The sequence below is a fragment of the Hemitrygon akajei genome, chromosome 10, assembly GCF_048418815.1.
Source record: "Hemitrygon akajei chromosome 10, sHemAka1.3, whole genome shotgun sequence".
Classification (NCBI taxonomy): Eukaryota; Metazoa; Chordata; class Chondrichthyes; order Myliobatiformes; family Dasyatidae; genus Hemitrygon; species Hemitrygon akajei.
In genome coordinates, this window is record NC_133133.1 from 128,701,430 (window position 1) to 128,725,608 (window position 24,179).

Sequence of the window (24,179 nt, forward strand, 5' to 3'; positions counted from 1 at the left end):
AACCATCAGAAATATGCTGAATTAGAAGAGGAAATTAAAAGACATGAACATGGTATACATTGCAACACACACAAAAAGCTGGAAGAACTCAACAGGTCATGACGGCAGCATCTAAGGAAAAGAGTAAACTGTCGATGTTTCGGGGACCCTTCTTCAGTATTTGCAGTATACATTGTCCCAATAGTAATATCTACAACTGGTATCATCCCGAAGTCACTACACAAAAGCATTAAACAATTAGACCTACACAGCGATATTTATGTAGATCTCCAGAAGGCCACCATTTTAAACACCACTAGAATAGTCAGAAAGTTCCTAGCAATTGAGAAATGTGCCTGGCTACACCTACACCTCAGGTTTTTACCAACTTGAGCAGAGAAAAAATAAATTGATAATAATAATAATAATAAATAGATAGATAAATAATACTGAGAAATTGAGTTGTAGAGTGCTTGATAGTGAGTCCATAGGTTGTGGAATCAGTTCAGAGTTAGGGTGAGAGTTAGGGTCCTGACGAAGGGTCTCAGTCCGAAACGGCAGCAGTGCTTCTCCCTATAGATACTGCCTGGCCTGCTGCGTTCCACCAGCATTTTGTGTGTGTTGTTAGGGTGACATAAGTTATCCATGCTGGTTCAGGAGCCTGATGGTTGTGGGGTAATAACTGTTCCTGAACCTGATGATGTGGGATCGAAGGCTTCTGTACTTCCTTCCTGATGGCTGCTGCAAGAAGAAAGTATGGCTTGGAGGTGGGAGTACTCAATGATGGGTCCTGCTTCCTTGTGACAGCGCTGCTTGCAATTGTATTCAGTGGTGGGGAGGGCTTTTCCTGTGATGGACTGGACTGTAGGCTTTTCCGTTCTTGGGCATTGCTATTTCCATACCAGGCCATGATGTGATCCAATGTGCGTCTATAAAGTAAATTGGAAGGAGCTGCTGGCAGGGATGACAGCAGAGCAGCAATGGTGTGAGTTTCTAGGAAAAATGAGGAAGGTGCAGGACAGATGTATTCCAAAGACAATGAAATACTCAAATGGTAAAATAGTACAACCACGGCTGACAAGGGAAATCAAAGCTAATGTAAAAGCAAAAGAAAGGGCATACAACACAGCAAAAATTAGTGAGAAGACAGAGGATTAGAAAGCTTTTAAAAACTTAAAGAGAGCAACTAAAGGAATCATTAGGAGGGAAAAGATGGACTATGAAAGCAAGCTTGCAAACGATATCAAGGTGGATAGAAAAAGCTTTTTCAAGTATATAAAAAATAAAAGACAGATAGAAGTGGATATAGGACTGCTAGAAAATTAGGCCAGAGAAATATTAACAGAGGACAAGGAGATGGCAGATGAACTAAATGAGTATTTTGCATCAGTCTTCACTGTGGAAGACACTAGTAGTGTGCCAGATGTTGAAGAGTGTGAGGGAAGAGAAGTGAGTGTGATTACTTTTACAAGGGAGAAGGTGCTCAAAAAGCTGACAGACCTAAAAGTACATAAATCACCCAGAACAGATGAACAGCACCCTAGGGTTCTGAAAGAGGTAATGGTAGAGATTATGGAGGCATTAGTAATGATTCATTCTTTCAAGAATCATTGGACTCTGGCAACGTTCCAGAGGACAGGAAAATTGCAAATGTCATTCCACTCTTTAAGAAAGGAGGTAGCAGAAAGGAAACTATAGACTAGTTAGCTTGACCTCATTGGTTAGAAAGATGTTGGAATCAATTGTTAAGGTTATGGAGTACTTGGTGACACAGGACAAGATAGGACAAAGTCAGCATGGTTTAAGGGAAAACCTTGCCTGACGAACCTGATGGAACTTTTTGAGGAGATACACGTAGGATAGATAAAGGGGATGAGATGGATGTTGTACATTTGTATTTTCAAAAGGCCTTTGACAAGGTGCCACACATAAGGCTGCTTATCAAATTAACAGCCCAGGGTATTACAGGAAAGTTACTAGCATGGTTAGAGCATTGGATGATTAGTAGGAGGCAGCAAGTGGGAATAAAAGATTCCTTTCCAGTTGGCTGCCAGTGACTAGTGGTGTTACGAAGGAGTTAGTGTTGGGACCACTTCTTTTTATGCTGTATATAAATGATTTAGATGACAGAATAGATCACTTTGTTGTCAAGTTTGCAGATGATACAAAGATTGGTGGAGGGGAAAGTAATGTTCAAGGAACAGGAAGGCTGCAGAAAGACTTAGACAGATTAGGAGAATGGACAGGAAAGAAGCAAATGAAATACAAAACTGGAAATGCATGGTCATGCATTTTGGTAGAAGAAATAAATATGTAGACTATTTTCTAAACAGGGAGAAAATCCAGAAATCTGAGATGCAAAGGGTCTTGGGAATCCTTGTGCAGAATTGTGCAGAAGTTCGCTGATGACACGGCCATAGTGGGGTGTGTCAGGAATGGACAGGAGGAGGAGTATAGGAAACTGATACAGGACTTTGTGATATGGTGCAACTCAAACTACCTGTGTCTCAATATCACCAAGACCAAGGAGATGGTGGTGGACTTTAGGAGATCTAGGCCTCATATGGAGCCAGTGATCATTAATGGAGAATGTGTGGAGCAGGTTAAGACCTACAAGTATCTGGGAGTACAGTTAGACGAGAAGCTAGACTGGACTGCCAACACAGATGCCTTGTGCAGGAAGGCACAGAGTCGACTGTACTTCCTAAGAAGGTTGGCGTCATTCAATGTCTGTAGTGAGATGCTGAAGATGTTCTATAGGTCAGTTGTGGAGAGCGCCCTCTTCTTTGTGGTGGCGTGTTGGGGAGGAAGCATTAAGAAGAGGGACGCCTCACGTCTTAATAAGCTGGTAAGGAAGGCGGGCTCTGTCGTGGGCAAAGTACTGGAGAGTTTAACATCGGTAGCTGAGCGAAGGGCGCTGAGTAGGCTACGGTCAATTATGGATAACTCTGAACATCCTCTACATAGCACCATCCAGAGACAGAGAAGCAGTTTCAGCGACAGGTTACTATCGATGCAATGCTCCTCAGACAGGATGAAGAGGTCAATACTCCCCAATGCCATTAGGCTTTACAATTCTACCGCCAGGACTTAAGAACTTTTTAAAAGCTATTATTAATGCTTTTTGAGATAGTGATTTAGATGCATATCATATTTTTTACTGAGTTAAGTATTGTATGTAATTAGTTTTGCTACAACAAGTGTATGGGACATTGGAAAAAAAGTTGAATTTCCCCATGGGGATGAATAAAGTATCTATCTATCTATCTATCCTAAAGTTTAACTTGCAGGTAGAGTTGGTGGTGAGGAAGGCAAATGCAATGTTAGCATTCATTTCAAGAGGTCTAGAATATAAGGGAAGGGATATGATACTGAGGTTTTATAAGGCACTGGTGAGGCCTCACCTTGAGAATTGTAAAGAGTTTTGGGCTCTTTATCTAAGAAAAGATGTGCTGGCATTGGAGAGAGTTCAGAGGAGGTTCACAAGGATGATTCTGGGAGTGAAAAGGGACGTTTATTGGCTTTGGGCCTGTACTCTATGGAATTTAGAAGGATGACAGGGGATCTCATTGAAACCTTTCGAATGTTAAAAGGCCTAGACAGAGTAGATGTGGAAAGGATGCTTCCCATGGCGGGGGAGACTAGGACAAGCGGGCACAGCCTCAGGATAGAGGGGAGTCCATTTAAAACAGAGATGCAGAGGAATTTCTTTACCCACAGGATGATGAATTTGTAGAATTTGTTACCACAGGCAACTGTGGAAGCCAGGTTGTTGGGTGTGTTTAAGAGAGAGATTGTTAGATTATTGAACAAAGGTTACAGGGAGAAGGCCGGTGAGTGGGGCTGAGGAGGGGGGAAAAAAAGGATCAGCCATTATTGACTCGATGGGCCAAATGGCCTAATCCTTCTTCTATGCCTTGTGGTTTATAAATGTAGGAAAATGAAGACTGGACATTCAGCACATAGAACAGCACAGTACAGTACAGTACAGCACAGTGCAGGCCCTTCAGTTCACCAGGATGTTCCAACCGTTCAACCTACTCCCAGATCAATGCAACACTTCCTTCCCACAAGCTCTCCATTTTTCTATCATCCATGTGCCTATCTAAGAGTTTCTTAAATGTCATAGATAGAGTAGGCAGTCGGTATCTTTTTCCCAATGCGCACACCAGAAGGGCTAAAAGGCCTGTTTCTGCAGTGTAATGTTCTATGGTTCTATATAATGAATGAGAATATAGATGGTCTGATTAGTAAGGTTGCAGACAACACGAAAAGTAGTGTTTGATACAACTTTCTTTAGATAGTGAAGAAAGTTGTATAAAGATATAGTGGGACATAAGATCAGCTGGAAAGTTGGGCAGAGTGGTGGCAGATGGAATTTAGTCTTGAGAATGTGAGGTCAACTCGAATAGAACATAGGGCCCTTGGGAAAGCTGATGTCTGTAGATACCTTGGGGTGCAAGTCCAGTGTTCACTTGAAATGGAGACATGGTTTCATAGGGTGATCAAAAAGGCATTTCATATATTTGACTTCATAGATGGAGGGTTTGAGTATAAGAGTTGGGATTTCATGAGAATGTACAAAAGATTGGTTAGATATCATGTACAATTTGAGTCATTCTAATACAGGAAAGAAATGTTAGCAATGGGGAGAGTGCATTAGAGTTTTGTCTGGGTGATGCCTGAAATGCAGGGCTTTAGCTATAAGGTGAGGTTGGATAGACTGGGTTTACTCTCGTTGGACGTTGAGAAGAGACCATAAAACTATGAGGGCCATGGATAGCATAGGAAGTCAGAAACAGAGGGCACAGAGTTACGGTGAGAGGGGAGAAATGTAACGGAGATCTGTGGAGAGAGTGGTGGTTATATGGAACGATCTACCAGAAGAGGCGGCAGAGGAAGATACAAATACAAAGCCTAAAAGGCCTTTGGACAGGAAAGTTGGAGAGGACTACACGCCCAATGTGGACAAAAGAGAGTAGCACAGACAGACATCACCGTCAGCATGGATGAAGTGGGTTATAAGGGTCAGTTTCTGTGTTTATGTTTCCATCACGACTTACATTAGCTAAAGGGCTTTTAATATCATAGAATCAGACAACTCAGAAACAGCCCATTCAACAAGTCACGGCCTTGCTTGGCTCAACAAGTCAAGTCTGCACTAAGGCTATCAGAGATATTTAAGATCAGTTTGAAGGCTTTTAACAGCTTACTTCCCCTGATTTTCTCTCTGCAGACACTGCCAGACCTGCTGAGAACCTTCAGCATTCTGGTTTTATTTTGGATTTCCAGCATACACAGAACTTTGCCTCTGTACAAGAGATCAAAAGTTCACCAGCAGTAAATAATCCCTCAGGCAGCCAGAACAACCACAGGAAACAATCTTACCTGGTAATGAAACTGATGTCCATCTGACATTAATGGATAAAAGTCCTGGCAGAAAAGATAAATATCATTACCAATCATTTCTCATCTTATTATCTGGAAAACCACATTCCCTGAAGTGTCTGAGTTCTGAAACCATTAATTAGTAATGTTATCATGCAATGATAACAAGTCATGATCCACTGCCAACCTCCCCATTAGCAAACCCTCCACACATGACTGGTAGCTCTACCTTCGAAGGTTCCACCTCCTGCTGGGACTAAGCCAGTCAACCAAGACAGGGTGGTTCCAGGACTGGCTTGGAATCAGTGGGGACCACAGCAAACGCAGTTAGTGGGAGAATTCCAATCAAAGGTTGAAATTCTTGATCATTTCACAAAGACTATTCTTGTCATATCTCTCCCAACAAGAAGAATGGGAGGGAATGTGGTGCTCTCCCGCTGGTGTCAGCAGAAAGCTCTTACCTCCTGCAGCCGGTCGATGTACTTGCGGCATGTCTCCAGATCACAGTCTCCATGGATGACGATAATTCCCAGCGGAATTGCTGAAGAAAGAAAATGAAAGCATTATTACATTCCCTGGGACTTTCCATTAAACTCTGGGAGGATAATAGTATTCTGTGAAGAGTACATGGAAGCACTTTTATAGAGACGCTGCATACTGAAGTAATTGTTCATGCAGACAATCTGAGTACATTCCCCAACCCTTAGGTCTGTCCGATTAGAACCCCATAGAGTCATAGAACACTGCATCACAGAAACAGGCCATTCAGACCATCCAGTCCATGCTACACTATTATTCTGCCTAGTTCCATTGATCTGCACCTGGGCCATAGCCCATCATACCCCTCCCATCTATGTATTTACCCAAACTTGTCTAAACTGCTGAAATTGATCCCTCATCCACCACTTCCACTGGCAGCTCATTGCTCAATGTCATCACCATCATATCCCCCTTAAACATTTCACCTTTTACCCTTAACCCATGACCTCCAGTTCTAGTCTCACCCAACCTCAGTGGAGAAAGCCTGCTCCCATTTACCCTATCTATACCCCTCATCATTTTGTATATCCCTATCAAATCGCCCCTCATTCTCCAACACTCCAGGGAATAAAGTCCTGACCTTTCCCTATAACTCAGATTAGGGTATAGAGTAGTTATAGAAGAACTATTTTTTCCAGTTTAAGTTTCCTATGCTTGTTTATATTTTTATATCATCACCTGTTGCGTGTAATTGTTCAGAGAGATTTCAGTAATTGTAGCCGAGCTAATTCTGTATCTTTCTAGAAGCTTTTCTGCATTTTGTGCCAAGCTGCTGAACCTGACTATTTCATAGGTTATTTCTTATCACTGGAGTGTCTTGTTATCTCTCTAGTCCAGGGGTTCCCAACCTTTTTTATGACATAGACACTGAGCAAAGGGTTCGTGTACCTCAGGTTGGGAATCACTGAGTCCAGTCTTTAGTAGAGGACAACCACAACTTCTTTGTTTTTTTAAAAAAGTTTTCTCTCCTGGTTCTTGTAAGACTAAATAAATGGCCTTAACCACCAAGTTTATACCTCATTCTTGACTTCCAAAGAAACTTTGGAATTACAATCTTACCAGAATCAACAGGACCTTGATAACTTGTCAATGTTCCACTTATTGATAGCCCCTAATGGTGACAAGTTGTCATCAAATCATCACAGTTGAACCAATGTTAACCCACTGTAATTTAATTCAACCAGCAAGTAGAACTGACTCTGTTATTTTCCTGTGATTTCAACAAAGTTTTCACTGCTATTTCTGTTGTTTATAAAAAGCATATTTAGCTACATCAAATAAACTAAGTTACCAGTCTTGGATTGATCAAGAAATATATTCTAAGGTAATTTTTTTAAAAAGGAAGCATACGCACTGCCTGATCTCACAGTCTTGAGAGATGTTGGTGGTATCCATGTGCATTTGAGCAAAAATGTAAAAGTGAACATGTACAGTTTCAAAAAATGGATCTGAATCAGACTCAGGTTTATTATTACTAACAACACTTCAACTTCCTCAGGAGGCTAAAGAAATTCCGCATATCCCCATCTTAACAACTTATATAGAATCACCATAGAAAGCATTTTGTCTGGTTCCATGACAGCTTGGTATGGTAATTGCTCTGCATGAGACTTCAAGAAACTGCAAAGAGTTGTGGACACAGCTCAGCCCATCACAGGAACTAGTTTTCCTTTATTGTCTATGCTTCTCACTGCCTCAGTAAAGCAGCCAGCATAATCAAAGACTCCTGCCTGGACATTCTCTTTTCTTCCCTATCCCATCAAGCAGAAGATACAAATAATTGAAAAGCATGTACAACAGGCTTAAGGACAACTTCTATCCCACTGTTATCAGACTCTTGAATGGACTTTTTGTATGATAAGATGGTCTCTTGGGCTCTCAATCTACCTCACTGAGATCCTCCACTTTATCGTTTAACTGCACTTTTTTTTAGTGCCTTTTATACTTCATTTTGCACTGCTACTGTTTTACCTTGCTCTACCTCAGTGCACTGTGTATTGATTTGATCTGTATGAACAGTATGCAAGATATGCCTTTCACTGTATCTTGGTACATGTGACAATAATAAAACAATACTTTGTCAAATTTGTTAGCTTTGGCACTTCCGGAATTCTTTACCCTGGCAGCTCAAATTATTGAATTCAGTAAATACGTCACCAAAGACACCGGCAAATTTACACAGATGTATGGTGGAGAGCATTCTGAGTGGTCGCATCGCTGTCTAGTGTGGAGACTCTAATGCACAAGATCGAATGAGGCTGCAGCCAGCTCGATCACGAGTACGTCTCCCCACCATCAAGGACATCAAAAGACAGTGCCACAAGAAGGTGGTATCCATCATGAAGGACCCTTTTCATCAAAAACATGCCTTCTTCTCATCACTAGCATCACGGCGGAGGTACAGGAGCCTGAAGACCCACACTCAACATTTTAGGAATGACTTCTTCCCCTCCACCATCAGATTACTGAATGGTCCATGAACCCATGAGCACTAATTCACTATTTCTCTTTTACATTATTTAATTTTTATAGCAATTTGTTATCCTGCACTATACTGTTGCCAGACAAGAAATTTCATGACTAATGACAGGGCCAATAAACCTGACTCTGATGCATTCAAAACACCAAAGGAATTGAGGGATCTAAAGATAGTGGTAGAAGTGACATTGGGATGGAAGATCAGCATTAATCATGATAAATGGTGGAGCAGTCTTGGAGGATCAAATTGCTTGCTACTGCCCCTAATTTTCATGTTCTTGTGAACTGGTGCAAGGTCATATTGGTAGGGGAGATTGACTGGTGTACCACTGTCTTCCTGCCCACTGAGCTCAGAAACGACCACCCACAGTGTTTCTGTTGCTACTCACAAGTCTCTTGCAGCCTCTGCTTGGTGTACTGCATGCTCTCATAGTCCTGGAGGCTGATCCTGTTCACTCGCATCCTCAGCCGACCCGGGACAGTGTGCGGGCTGCAAAAGACAGAGAGTGAGAACGGCAGCTTTTGCCACGGTCAGAAACGGTGACGGTTAGAGTTGTCCATCAAAGAATTCCAGACAATAAAATGGCCGTGGAGAGGACTGTGGCAACAATGCTTTACTCACATGCACACACTTTAGTGTAAATGCCTTATGAACAAGCCTGGTTGTGGTGAACTATATATACCTGTCTGGACACGCCCGCCCCCACCCCCGCTGACTGCTCCTGTGGCTCCTCCCACGGACCCCGGTATAAAGGCGATTGGAGACACAGCCCCGGCCTCAGTCTCCAGGATGTAGTGCGGTGGTCAATTGCTGCTTGTTCTTTCTTCCAGCCCATAAAAGCCTATATCTCGCCTCACGTCTCCGAGAGTTATTGATGGTGCATCACTGGTAAAAGTCCTTGTTTATATTTGTACCAGACCCACCTATTCCCTTTAAGTGCAGCTCTCTCAAAGCTAGAAGATCAATAGCTGTCCACTCAAACATTTGTTGGTGGTATCTTTGATTGTTGGGAGATCTGCCACAACCTACACTCCCACCCTCTACCAGACCCTCTGTGTGCCATACCTGGAGTCTCCCTGTTCTCCAACAGACCCACACTCCACCTCTCCCCTCTTCCAGACCCTCTGCTTCTCTCCATCTGAATCCTCTTGAGTTCTCACCCATATCCTACCAAATCCAGCTCCTCACCTCTGGTCTCTTTCCCCTGCTCTCAAATCCTCCTCTCACCTTAACCCTCTCCTCCTCCAACACACAGACCCTTTTGCTGACTCCACTAGATCCTACCATATTCTCATATCCCTGCACCAATAGGACCATAAGACACAGGAGCAAAATTAGGCCATTCGGCCCATTGAGCCTGATTGGCCACTCAATCATGGCTGATTTAACTTTCCTCTCAACCCAGACTCTCTCACTAATGGAAGTAACCTCTACACGCCTACTCTATCAAGGCCTTTCAATATTCAACAAGTTCTGTTAGAGTGAAGGAGGACAGTGGAAAGAGTTCAGGTGGGAGAGTCTATAACCAGAAGGCACAGCCTTAGAATAGCAGAATGTTCCTTTAGAACCAAGTTGAGGAGGAATTTCTTTAGTCATAGTGTGGTGAATATACAGAATTCATTGCCACAGACGGCTGCAGAGGCCAAGTCATTGGGTACATTTAAGATGGAGGTTCATAGATTCTTGATTAGTAAGGTCACCAAAGGCGGGAAGGTAAGAAAATGGGGTTGTGAGGGATAATAAATCAGCCACAATCAAATGGTGGAGCAGACTTGATGGGTTGAATGGCCTAATTCTGCTCCCATGTCTTATAGTCTTTCCAAAATCTACCTAGAAAGTGGATTTCCACCTACTTTAGCACGATATCTCTGTGTTTGTAGGTGAGTGGCAGCTTCTGGGGAGAGTGTGTTGAATAGAAAAAAGGATTAGTGTCAGATTAGTGTACAGAGTACATTATGGAGGGGTTGTGTTGTAGAAAACAGTCTCTTTTGTGTCTTTCTGTAACACAAACCCTTCTTGCTATTGATTCAATGGCAAGAAAGATTTGTGTTACAGAAAGACAGTTCCCATGGGAAGGCTTTCTTACAACAGTAATGCCTCTGTGGGTGTGTTGTCTCTGGTTATCAGAAATCTGATTGTACTGTAGGCAGCAGAGGAAGGGTTGTTGCTTTAATTAACAAGAAAATGGATGTTACATTTCTTGACAAAGTATTACATACAAGTTTCAATGGGAGATCAGTTTCCAAAGTAAATCCCATAAGCAGCCTCTCAATGTAGGTTGACAGCCTGTGATCATCGTTCTTGGTGAATAAGTTCAGCCCTTTGTTTACGCTCTGCGTTCATTTATTCTTCATGCAAATTCCATAGAAGTGAATTTTCATTCTGAATCTCACATTTTTTGGTAGTGATCTGTGAACTCCATGGGGACAAAATGCCATTAGCTAAACTGCAAGAATGAAGGGCACTGTAAATTGGTGACTGATGGCCAGTACAGACTGAGTGGGCCAAAGGGCCTGTTTCAGTGCTGTATCTCTGTGAGCTACCTCAGTGCAGTTTAGCAGTCATCCTCATCCAGTTTTCCCATAAAGCTGGTGAAATTGACTAAAGAGACACAGGAACCAGTGTTAGGGTGGTTCCCACACCTCCATGCTCTCATGGAAGACAGCTCATGACTCTACTGGACATGTCAAGGTGACTGCTAGACCAGGTAAATCAGAATCGCGACAATGCTGTACAGGCCCTTCAGCCCACAATGTTGTGCTGACCTTTTATCCTACTCCAAGATCAATCTAACCATTCCCTGCCAAATAGCCCTACGTTTATTTTTTCATCTATGTCCTTATTTGACAGTCTCTTAAAATGTCCCTAACGTATCTGCTTCTACCACACCCCTAGCAGCATTGACAAAGTCCAATCTACACCCCTGGCATTCCATACAAATGCCACACTCTGGGTAACAAAGCCTACTGCTGACATTTCCCCCATACATTTCTCCGATCGCCTGAAAATTATACTCTTGTATCAGTCATTTCCATCCTGGGAAAAAGTCTCTGGGGTCCACTCTATATATGCCTCTTATCATTTTATGCACTTCTGTCAAGCCAGCTCTCTCACCCTCCTTCACACCAAAGAAAAAAGCCTTAGCTCACTCAAACTCTCCTCATAAGACATGCTCACTTATCTAAGCAGCATCTTGGTAAATCTCCTCAGCACCCTCTCCAAAACTTCCAAATCCTTCCTATAGCGAGGTGACCAGAATTGAACACAGTATTCTAAGCGTGATCTAACCAGAGTTTCATCGAGCTACACCATTACCCCATGGCTCTTAAATTAGGCAGGGGGACGTCAGTCACAAGGAGAGAGAGAGCAGGAATAGAGTGTGTTATCTGGTGTTGCTTGAGGGATTGAGAGTTCCAAACATCCATCCATCCTAGACCGTGCAGATGAGAACAATTGAGATGCTTTCACAACAAGCCTGGAGGAGTTGTGCAGCAATAGTGTCGTGGAGCACTACAGCGCAGAAACAGGCCCTTCAGCCCATCTAGTCCATGCTGAACTATTACTCAGCCTATTTCCATTGACCCATATCTGGACCAGAGCCCTCCATACCCCTGCCGTTTATGTACTTACCTAAGCTTCTTTTAAATGTTACATCCAACACTTCTGTTGGCATCTCGTTCCACACTTGCACTACCCTTTGAGCAAAGAAAATGCCCCTCAGATTCCCCTGTGATATTTCACCTTTCACCCTAAACCTCTGACCTCTAGTTCTAGTTTCACCCAACCTGAGGTCAAAAGGCCTGTATGCTTTTACACTGAACATATCCTTTATAAGATCTCCCCTCATTTTCCTGCGCTCCAGGGAATAAGTCCCAACCTATTCAACCTTTCCCTGAAACTCAGGTCCTCAAGATCCAGCAACATCCTTGCAGATTTCCTCTGCACTCTTTCAATCTTATTGATATCTTTCCTGTAGATAGGTGACCAGTACTGTACACAATACTCCAGCTTTAGCCTCAGTAATGTCTTATACAGCATCAATATATCATCTAAACTCCAGTATTCAATACCCTAACTTAAAAAGACCATTCTGCCAAAGGCTTTCTTTAGGACCCTATCTACCTGTGACACCACTTTCAATGAATTATGGGCCTGTATTCCCAGATCCCTTTGTTCTACTGGACACTCCTCAGTGCCCTACCGTTCATGGTGTAAGTCCTACCCTGGTTTGCCCTGCCAAAATGCAACACCTCATATTTGTCTGCACAAACTAATCTTCCATCCTTGGACTCACTTTACACCGCACGCTGTCGGAGCAGTGCTGCCAGGATAATCAAGGACACGACCGACCCAGCCAACACACTTTTTGTCCCTCTTCCCTCTGGGAGAAGGCTCAGGAGCATGAAGATTCGTACGGCCAGATTTGGGAACAGCTTCTTTCCAACTGTGATAAGACAGCTGAACGGATCCTGACCCGGATCTGGGCCGTACCTTCCAAATGTCCGGACCTGTCTCTCGGGGTTTTTTTGCACCACCTTACTTTCCCTTTTCTATTTTTTATTTATGATTTATAATTAAATTTTTTTATTATATTTACTATTGATTTGTACTCCAGGGAGCACGAAGCACAGAATCAAATATCGCTGTGATGATTGTACGCTCTAGTATCAATTGTTTGGCGACAATAAAGTAATAATAATAAATTCCATCTGCCATTTCAGCACATTTTCCCAGTCTGTCCAGATCCTGCTGAAAGCTTTGATGACTTTCCTCACGGTCCACTACGCCACACCCCTCCCACTTTGTTATGTGACACCGTCACTCTGCTAATTTCAACACACTCAGATCAGAGGTGACATTGCAGAACAGGGCACCCATGAGATATCGAGGACCTTCAGCAGTGGCAGAAAACCCCTCCAGCACAATCTGTAACCTTAGGCTTGGACAAGTGCAGAAACTGAGATCGATGAAGAATGCAGAAGGACATGCAGAGAGCAGCATCAGAGGCAGGTAAAAAGGAGGTGACACTGCAACAGAGAACGCCTGCCCCTTCCCCCACAGCTACTCGAACCTGGGATCTGGTTTCAGTCCTGGCCTTTTGTGGAGTTTGCCCATTCCCCCTGTCATTGCATGGAGCCCCCCCACCCTCCCAAGGCGGACCGTCCTCCTCCCACATCCCAAAACCCTAACGTATAGGTGAGTGGGAAAATCTGGATTGGGGGGGGGGGAAGGTATTAATGGAACTCAGCAAGTTAGGCAGAATCTCTGGAGGTTTATAAACAATACTTTGGGGTTGAAACCCTTCACCGGGTCATTCCTGAAGTGTCCCTGCCTGAAACATTGAATATTTATTCCCCTCCAGAAATGCAGCCAAACCCTCTGTGTTTCTCCAGCATTTTGTATGCTGTTTTGCATTTCCAGCATCGGTAGAATCTCTTGCGCTTTTTGAGGTAATAATGGAATGTGTGAAGAGTAAACATGGGTCACAGTAGGATTCATGTGAATGGGTGCCTGATGGTCAGTGGGGAGATGGTGGACTAAAGGGCCTGAATTTGTGCAGCACAGCCCTAAGACTAACTGGCTCTAGGTGGGCTGGGAGGCCACAGCACATGGGCACCAACACAGGGGCTCAGCTGGAGGCCTAGGCCCTATACTCAAAACTTTTCTCCCCTGTGCCGCGATGGCTGCCATAGGTGTACTCAAGATGCTGGAGTCGTATGAGGAGTGAAACGGGAAATGGGAGTGTTTGGGGAGGGAGGAACAAAGTATTCTTTCTTGGCTGAAGCTGGTACGGACAGTAGGACTGGCAGGAATGCAGGGGTACTGGCAGGGACTGCAGGTAGGAAAGACTGGCGCTTGGAAGTAGGAGGGATCAAGGTCAAGAATGGCACAGAGAGAGCAGATCAGCGGGGGACAGAGCAAGGGGTAAAATCAGAATCAGGTTTAATATCACGGGCATGCCCGTACATTGTGAAATTTGTAGTTTTGTGGCAGCAGTTCATTGCGGTACATGATAATAAATAAAGCTGTAAATTAAAATAAGAAAATATATTAAAAATAAATTATATAATTAGTTTAAAAAGCAAGTGGAAAATGACAGTGAGGATTCATTGTCCATTTAGGACATGGGTGGTTTTGTGTTATAGTGGTCGCAGATCAGGGCAGCTGGGGTATAAACTGTGGACTGGAAATCCTGTCGGTGTAACGAAAACTGGTGCCCAAAGTTAAATGGTTTTACCTTCAGGTATCTAGCCTGGAGCTGTGTTAGTAAACATCACACACAAAATGCCGAGGGAACTCAGCAGTCAGGCAGCACCTATGAAGGGAAATGGGGTGAGATCCCTCATCAGGACTGGGAAGGAAGAGGGCAGAAGCCAGAATGTTCCACATCTCCTTCCCTTTCTCCTCCAGTTCACTCTCCTCCTGCAGCCCTTTACCTCGCTAAATTACTGTAGTAATCGACAGTCGCTGGAGTGTAGGGTGAGCAGGGCCACTGGGAAAGGCAGCAAATATGTTCCGAATCAGATGCCAGGGAGAATGGCTTACAACTGTGGAGTTCGACCATGGGGGTAGTGAGGGTCAATTGTTCCGGGATAAAGTCTATGGAATAGATTTCAGATGTCATGTCCGAACATTTACAACAGTGCAAATTGTATAATTCACGTTTTGTTAAAGTCATTGGGACTCAGTAACTCTAAGATGTGTTTAACTAAATTCACCAACGCGTTAATAACAGCATAATCTAATTCTACCTGATGCACCGCTGACTTAATTCAGCCTTAAACAAATTCAGACTAATGAGTTGGTTCTACATATTTAACTTTTGGAAGATACTTCCCAGCACTGAGAGGTATATATTTTATTTAGTGATACAGCACAGAATAGACTCTCCTAGCCCTACGAGCCTCATTGCCCAGGAATACCTGATTTAACCCTAGCCTAATTACGAGATTATTTACAATGACCAATTAACCAGCTAACTGGTATGTCTTTGGAGATTGGAGGACCTGAAGAAAGCCCACCCATTCCACAGAGAAGATGTACAGACTCCTTACAGATGACATGAGAATTGAACTCCCGAGCTATAATAGCATCATGCTAACTGCTTTGTGATGGTGGCACACAGATATACACTCAGGTTCAGAAACTTTCTACAAAGTTCCTATTATTAACAAACGGTTAAAATAATACGATGGAAGAGGAGATAAGTTATGTTGCTGGACAGCAAATCTTAGTAAATTAGTATTGCAACACTGCTTATAGTTACCCAACTCCTTGTGTACGAGGGGTGATTGATAAGTTTGTGGCCTAAGGTAGAAGGAGTCAATTTTAGAAATCCTATTACATTTATTAACCTAGTCCAGCGGTTGTGGAGCATATGGATCTTGGACCTCCAGAAAGTGTCCACAGCAGGGGTGATTGATAAGTTTGTGGTCTAAAATAGAAGGAGATGAGTTATACAGCTCTCGTTACATGCACGTGCAGTTCAACTCTTTGAGTGATTATGCAGAAAGTTTGAAGTTAATAACTCATCGGGGTGATTGATAAGTTCGTGGCCTAAGGTAGAAGGAGATGAGTTATTAACTTCAAACTTCTGCATAATCACTCAAAGAGTTGACCTGCATGTGCATGTAACGAGAGCTGTATAACTCATCTCCTTCTACCTCAGGCCATGAATTTAACAATCACCCCTCGTAAACAGGCACAACCACTTTTATATGGTCACTGATCGGGGTTTGATCCCTGCTGCTGTCTAAGGGAATTTGAATGTTCTCTCTGTGACTATATGGGTTTCCTCCCACATTGTACAGTAAGTTGTGGGCAGGCAGTGTGGCACCAGAAGCACTGACACTTGATGACTGCCCCATGCGCAACCCTTGGACTGTGCTGGGCATTGATGCAAAATGACCCATTTCACGGTGTTTCAATGTACATATGACAAAGAAAGCCAATCCAATCTAATTGTGAAAATGACCATCATCAATATAGAAAACAGTATTCGTAATCACCAACACAAATACATTATTGGGTCACACATTCACGGAGTGTTGGTTTCCTGGACACACACTACATTGAGCACATAACACTGGATGTACAACACTGAAACAGGCCATTTCCACCTAGCTAGTCCATTTGTATTCCAATTCAGCCTCCTTTCCTAGCTAAAGTAGAATCCTCTGTACCCTTCTTTCCCATCTGCTTATTATGCTTCCTTTCAGATGCTTCTGTACTGTTCCCTTCAACCAGTCCCCTGTGGTAGCAAATTTGGGCGAGGCTTCTTCTGAATCCCCTGTTGGATTATCCTCTACGTTGGACATTGATTGGCTCCAGACTGCTCCTCCCCATAACTGGGAACTCTCTCCGTATCCACTCCATCAAATTTTTTTCATTATTTCAAACAGCAAGAAACGAAAAACAGCACATACTAGATACCAAAATAAAAACAGAAAAGGTCTGATGCATTTACCAGGTCAAGTCCTCGTGATTTCATGACTTCACCTTTCAAGAGAAGAGACCAGAGCCTTAGAGTACTTATCATTTCCTAATATCCATCCTTGCTTATTGTGGATTCATTCTGAAATCTTCTCTGCACCCTCTCCAGTGTATCTATAACCTTCTTATAATAACTATGCAATATTTAATATTTTAAGAGTTGGCTCATCATAATTTCACTACTCTTGATGTCATCCCTAAATAAGGTGATTAAATAACTATTCTAAATTATCTCTGAATAAATAAATAAATAAACAAATCCCTCTAGAACAGAGGTTCCCAACCTTTTTTATGCCATGGACCAATACCACTAAGTAAAGGGTCCACGGACACGAGGTTGGGAACCCCTGCTTTAAAAGTAAGCCATACAGAGAATCCTCCAGCACAGAAATAGACACTTCAGTCCATGTGGACTATGATGCCTATCTACCCTAATCCCATTTGGCCTCATTAGGTCCATATCCCTCCAAGCCTTTCCTCAGCAAATGGTGCTGGACTTCCTATGTTTCATTGCTAGCTCAGGGTGGAACATCTAATGATTGGAGAGGTTTTACTCTGAATCTCGCCACCTTCTACACCTGCATCTTCCAAGTAACACGTGACCCATTACTCTTCCTACCAATTGTACTAACTCTCATTCATCCATGCTGAAATCTATTTCCCAATTATTTGACAGTTTATGAATGCCTTGAAGTAACTTCCAGGCAAGGTCATCTGATCCAAACAATTGGTTTACTGATCATTATAGAATGTCCCTCTGGTGCTTCCTGCTCCCTCTGCTCTCCCTTCCTCTTTTCCCAACCTTTCCCTTCCCCCTTAATAGAGACTCATATCGGAATCAGGTTTATCATCACTCACACATGTCCTGAACTTTGTTTTTTTGCAGCGGTACAGTGCAATACATAAAACTACTACAGTGCTGTGCAAGAGTCTTAGGCACCCTAACTATATACTGTACGTATGTGCCTAAGACTTTTGCACAGCACTGTACTTGTCTGTAAGGCAAGCTTTTCAATGTACCTGTACCTCACCATCCCTGTGCTCGTGGCAATGAACTCGGCCTGACACGAACTTCTGGTGGAACAGGATTACCAGACATTCTGTACTGGTGGGTGTTACTACGATTAATACCCAAACAAACTGTCAGGTCATTTTCTCGTACACGTTACACAGCAGTGTATTTTTTCCAGTGAACCCACTGCTTTTAAAGGGAGTGGGAAATATCGAAGTATGTTTATTATCAAGGTACAAATATATAAACATCTACGACCTTGAGATTCATTCTCTTGCAGAGAATGAAGATATAAAGAAATACAAAAGAATTTATGAAAAGCTGTACATAAACAAGGACTGACAATCAACCGATGTGCAAAAGACGACAAATTGTGTAAATAAAAAATTAATAATACTGAGAACCTGAGCTGCAGAGTTCTTGAAAGTGAGGGTGTAGTTTGTGGAATCAGTTCAGAGTTGAGATGGGTGAAGCTATCCATGCTAGCTCAGGAACTTGATGGTTATAGGGTAATAACTGTTCCTGAATCTGTCAGTGTAGAACTTCAGGTTCCTGTACTAGTGAGAAGAGAGCATGACCTGGATAGTGTGGGCACTTGATGATGGATGACACTCTCCATTTAAATGAGCTCTAAGGTGGGGGTGGCTTTACCTGTAATGCATCCACCACTGCCTGTAGTTTTTCCAGCCTTGAGCATTGGTATGCCCATACCATGATGCGACAGGTTAGGATACTCTCCGCCGTATAGAAGTTTGTCAAACATTCAGGTGAAATTATGAGGGGTATAGATAAGGTAAATGCAAGCTGGATTTGTTCACTGAGGTTGGCTGAGACTAGAGCTGGAGGTCACGGGTTAAGAATGAAAGGTGAAACGTTGAAGGGAAACATGAGGGGGGAGCTTTGTCACTCAGAGTGTGGGATGAGCTCCCAGCAGAGGTGGTGGATACAGATTTGATTTTAGTACTGAAGAGAAGTTTGGATAAGTACATGGATGGGAGGGGTGTGCAGGGCTATGGTCTGGGTTCAGGTCAACGGGATTAGGAAGAATAATAGTTTGGCACAGACTAGATGGGCTGAAGGGCCTATTTCTGCACTGCAGTACTTTATGACTCGATATGTACAAGTATTCGATCCCTGGTTCCAGCTGTAAACCTACTCATGTTGCTAACACCTGGTGTTCTTGACCCCAGCTCCGGCTCACGGCTGGCCAGGGTCGCCTTTGGAACACCAGTTCTGACCACACATCCCTCTTGCCCCTGGGCTCCAGGAAATAGCCAGGGATTACTGACTGAGCCCGATGCTGACCCATCAGGACTTCCAGCTAATCAGATGCTGGATTATCAGAGTTTTAATGGTTTTCTGTCGTGCAACCTTGTCTGGCTGTATCTGCCATTTCTTCAGTATTTGTAACATGTCATGCCACATGCGTGTATAATATTGAAAGGGATAGATAGAGTGGAGATGGAGAGGAGGTTTCCTATAGTGAAGGAGTCTAGGACCAGACGGCAAAGCATGTCAAGTTAGAATGGAAATGATGAGGAATTTCTTTAGCCAGATGGTGGCGAGTCTGTGGAAGTCATTGCCACAGATGCCGTGGAGGGCATCATTGGGTATATTTAAAACAGAGTTCAATAGATTTTTGATTAGTAAGAACTTGAAAGGTTGTGGGAAGAAGGCAGGAGAATGTGGTTGAGGGAAAATAAATCGGCCATGATGGAATGGCAGAGCAGACTTGATGGGCTGAATGGCCTAATTCTGTTCCTGTCTTATAATAAATACATAAAGTATTGGTTAAAGAGGACAGAAAGGAGCACAACTAACCAAATAACACGAGGATGAAAGGTGTGCAGATTGTTACTTACAGCGTGAAGCTGTCGGGGGGAGCAGAGACACGACGGAGATCGGCATGTTGCACCTTGTGGATACTGTGCGGTCGAGCACATCCCACCAGCAAGTGCCAAGCATAACATGGATCGGAGTGGAGAGAGAAACATACCACATTTAGATTGGGAGGATGGCAGGGAAAGTCAACCATCTGCATCCACAAACATTAGTTAACAGTGTAACAGTACAAAAGACAGATCAGACCAAGAGGAAAAGGGAACATTTAAAACAAGGGAAATCTTAACTTGACTCATCAAGTGAGGAATTCTCAAATTTGGGGAGAGCACTGGTTTAGAGGAAATTACCTTCTCGTTGGGAATAAACTCAACAGATGTAAAAGAAGTAATGTTTCCAATCTCCACACAAAATGCTGGAGTTATTCAGCAGGTCAGGCATCATCTTTACAGAGGAATAAACTGTTTATTCCTCTGCATAGATGCTGCCTGACCTGCTGAATAACTTCAGCATTTTGTGTGTGTGTTGCTCTGGATTTCCAGCATCTGCAGAATCTCCTGTGTTTACGTTTCCAGTCTCATTGGTTCCCAATGGGTAGATTCACTTGCAATTTCTCCTTTTCCTCCAATCTTTTGTCTTCAGAAAACACTGCAAGATGCATTGGCTCCCTCTTATTACTTACCTAAATGATCATTGTTCATTCTTGAGGCTGAACACACAAAATGCTGAAGGCAGTGCCTGCAATGGGCTGCCGACGATGGTTTATGGGCTGAAGGGCTTGTATTGTGCTGTAAGTTTTCTATGTTTCTAATTCAGCAGGTCAGGCAGCATCCATTGAGGGGAATATACAGTTTTCATTTTGGGCCAAGATTCTTCATCAGGACTATGATCGCCAAATGTGAATGTAACCAGACTTTGGCAAGTACACTGGATGGTTATCTCATGGATGTTTTACTGACTTGAGCATGGGAGTAAACCTTGCCACTCCTTGCTTTTCCCCTGAAGTTCAGCTCCTTTGCTCATTGTTATCAATGCAGTGTACAGCTGACTTATATTGTGCATATACTAGCAGGAAAGTTGAACTGTTTTTGAGGTTGATGCGAAGGGAAGCTTCAACTAAAGCCAGATAAAGGAGTTAATGTCACAATAATACAAAGAGGGGATGTTTGGGCAAAGGTTGACAGAAATACCCACACTTAGGAATGATAGAGCATTATGGAGACTGCAGGAAGCATGGTGAAAATCAAGCCTATGCAGCCCTCAGTGTGTTTTCTTTTAAATCATTTAAAGGGCTTGCTGCCAACACACTCAGTGTAAGCTGCATTTATTCTGGAAGAGCCAGATTGTTGGCCACTTATGAACAATTTCTCCTGGTGCATCCGTGACACATCACCCACCAATTACTGGGAAGTGTCATCTGCTGGGAGTCGGGGCTGGTCTTCGCAAAGCAGCAAGTAACAGCAACCCTTCAAAATCTGGTGCCTAGTACGATTTCAAAGAAACGCAAGTGGACTATAATGTACCATGCTGATTCACCAGCGCTCATTTTGTGCTGCTGTCAATTTAATCTCCACCACCTTGCGTTTGTATGGGGTTATTCTAGCCTTTGGTCTAGGTGGGCAAATCAAATTGCTGATTTAATACAAGGAGAGCAAGTGAACTAGTTAACATTGAAAATAGTACAACATGGATTCCCAATTATAGCTTTTAACTGGGCAACTTTTCCCTACTCCAATAAACCATTATACTAGGATGATTCAGGTAATTTCTGCATTGATCCACTCAAACTTATTTCCTTACGATATACTCTTTGTAGGAGCCATGTATCTACTTTCGGACTGCTTTGTATTTTGTGCTGCTTGCTTAGTAGGGGTTTCAGTAATTTGTCTTAAACAGACAAATGTAAAAATATCGCCAAACTTGTTACAAGTTAAAGAAGCAACTATAATACTCCAGCCTTTAGCTCCTGTACATCCACACACAAGCCAATGTACTGAGTACACTCCTCTTATGCAGAGGAACCATGGTGGAGAAGATGAGGCATCACAACTGAGCATTGAGTTCTACAGCAAAAAGACCCTTTGGCCCATCAGTTCCCTGCTGACCCTGAATAATCTTGGTGATGGCAGTGCTCCCAGAATGGCATGGGTGACATGCTCAAGGTTGAAGTGATGAAAGTTATGAATGAAGTTCATGAAAGAAAGGGAAAATATACAGTGATCTGAAAATATGACAATCCCAGGAATGCCCAGGACAGTTCTAATTCCTTAAAGGAGCAATTGTCCATGAAGTGAAAAGAGGGACTTCATGGACACCATGCTACCATGCTTGTACACTGCTCTTTTGCTTACAGAGTTTGGGGAACTGTTGTGCTGTGGAATCAGTTTACTTCTTGTAAAGTTCAGGAAATCATGGAACTGGTTGCCTGGACTGCTTTTCTGATGCGTGAACCTCCATGTTAGCATACAAAACAATAGAGTTAGACCTCTATTGTCCACTTTCTATCAGGCTTCACTGGCATTGTGCTGGAGGTGGAGTTGAGAAAACTGTGCTGAAGTCATCTGACGAACTATCTCCTGTCGACATCTGTCAATGTTCTACTAACACAACCTCGATCTAGCTCATGTAAACAACTGATAAAAGAAACTTCAATGTGTTTTGTAACCTTATCATCTGCTTTCTTCATCCATGACTTCAAAGAATGGAATGACATTGGCAGGGTGCAACCTTTCAATGAAGTTATACTGGTTGTCTGTGATGTAGTCCTCCCTATCCAAACTATCATCCATCAGATTGTGGAAACACAAGAGACTGCAGATGCAGGACGAAGAGGCAACAAGTGATCTGTTGGAGGAGCTGGCAGTGTATCAAACAACATCTCAAATGCTGCCCGACCCACTAAGTTCCTTTAACAGATTATCTACCAGATTGTGAATGGGTTCTTTCAGAAACATTCCAGCTTCTGTTGTGTAAGCTTCATCTCGGGACGATTGCCACTGCACGGCACTATAAACACTTCAACTTACTTTATAAAATGCTATTTACATTGTAAATACTTGCTGGCATTTATGTATTTATGCTCATTTTATTGTATACCCTCACTTCTTACTTTATTTTCATGTAATTCTCCACTCTTTATAATTGTTGAATGTTGTGCTAACGCAACACAGCAATTTCCTAATCAATATAACTATATAAGGTGAATGAAGTTGATCCTTGAAAGTTAGCTTCTTCCCAGCCTTCTAGAGACATTCTAGAGTGCACTGTGCTATTAAAACCTAGTGCAGGTCATTGGATTTTGCCAATTCATTCAGGTTAAATCACTGATGAAATATACTCCATCTGTATTTCAACCGGACCCAGTGAGTTTTTTATAACCTCACTGATCTGGCACAGTCTTTCAGTGTTCCATGAACTCCTCACATAATGGAAAAGGCTTTCCTCTTTATATTAGTGAATGCCTACTATCTTTCTCGATGAGCTAAAAAAACTAGTTTCCTTTAACTGATCCTTGCTTTTTATTTGGTTGAGTATTACAGAAACATCACTGTTAATATATTTGGTTTTCCATGTAACCAGTCATGTTGTTTAATATACCATATATCATAAAAAATATTGAGACTTTGAGCACGTACAGTATTTGTTTTCTATATTTGTCATTTTGTTCTGATCTTATTGCTTCCCGGGAGGATTAGCACATTTATTTGAACCAAGCCATCTGTGATTTGAGCAATGTTTGCTTTCCAAAAATTCTGGCAGAAGTTGCAGAATTTTTTTTGATTTCTTGGAGTCACGTAAAATTTCCCTCTGCTTTCCACTGGTATGAGAAGACAAACATAAGCAGTGGAGGTGACGTTACCTTGAGGTGAGCAGTAAGGAAAAGACTCACTCATTCAGTAACGGCATGGAGGTCCGTCGCTTGCACTTCTGCACCATGTTGGCCTGGTTTCTCAGAGAGATTCGGATGACCGATGGGCTCAGGCGGCAGGGCTCCCCGTCTACCTGCATGGGGATCGTCTTGTAAGTGGTGAGGATCACCTCTCGGCACTGGTGAAGTCGCTCCCCATGGCCTCCAACTTGGAGGGCGGCCTGAAGTAAGCAAAGACCAGAGATATCGCTGGTTCCGTTTGGATGAACATTTTTCTCCAAACACGAGATGTGACAACTGCTATATTCTACAAAGTCTTCCCAAATTATTTAAAGCCTACGCAGGAGCTGATTACATTGGGATCTTTAGTGAAAAATCACTACCTTCTGAGAGAAGAAGTATCTACACATCTCAGTTTTAAATGACAGGCCCTTCTTTTTTGTAGCTACACTTGCTTGTTCAAGATTCCACCACTAATGGAAGCTTCTCAATATCTACATTATCAAGCCTCCTCAGGTCTACATATCTGTAACTTGCTGCGCAAGTTGATAGGATGGTTTAGAAGGTGTATGGTATGTTGG

The 24,179-nt window shown here is 42.8% G+C and overlaps 1 protein-coding gene across 4 annotated transcripts in view; it reads right to left on the reverse strand.

Moving 5' to 3' along the window:
* Window positions 1-24,179, reverse strand: part of dgki (diacylglycerol kinase, iota) — a 233,394-nt gene that overhangs the window by 30,179 nt on the left and 179,036 nt on the right. For 3 of the 4 annotated variants that reach the window (XM_073058951.1, XM_073058953.1, XM_073058949.1), the window contains 5 exons: window positions 23,620-23,819; window positions 19,754-19,816; window positions 8,775-8,875; window positions 5,829-5,908; window positions 5,368-5,412 (listed from right to left, as the gene is read on the reverse strand). In XM_073058951.1, coding sequence (XP_072915052.1) covers window positions 5,368-5,412; window positions 5,829-5,908; window positions 8,775-8,875; window positions 19,754-19,816; window positions 23,620-23,819 — 489 coding nt within the window. The remainder of the gene's footprint in view (window positions 1-5,367; window positions 5,413-5,828; window positions 5,909-8,774; window positions 8,876-19,753; window positions 19,817-23,619; window positions 23,820-24,179) is intronic. The other variant, XM_073058952.1, reaches the window with a different exon arrangement.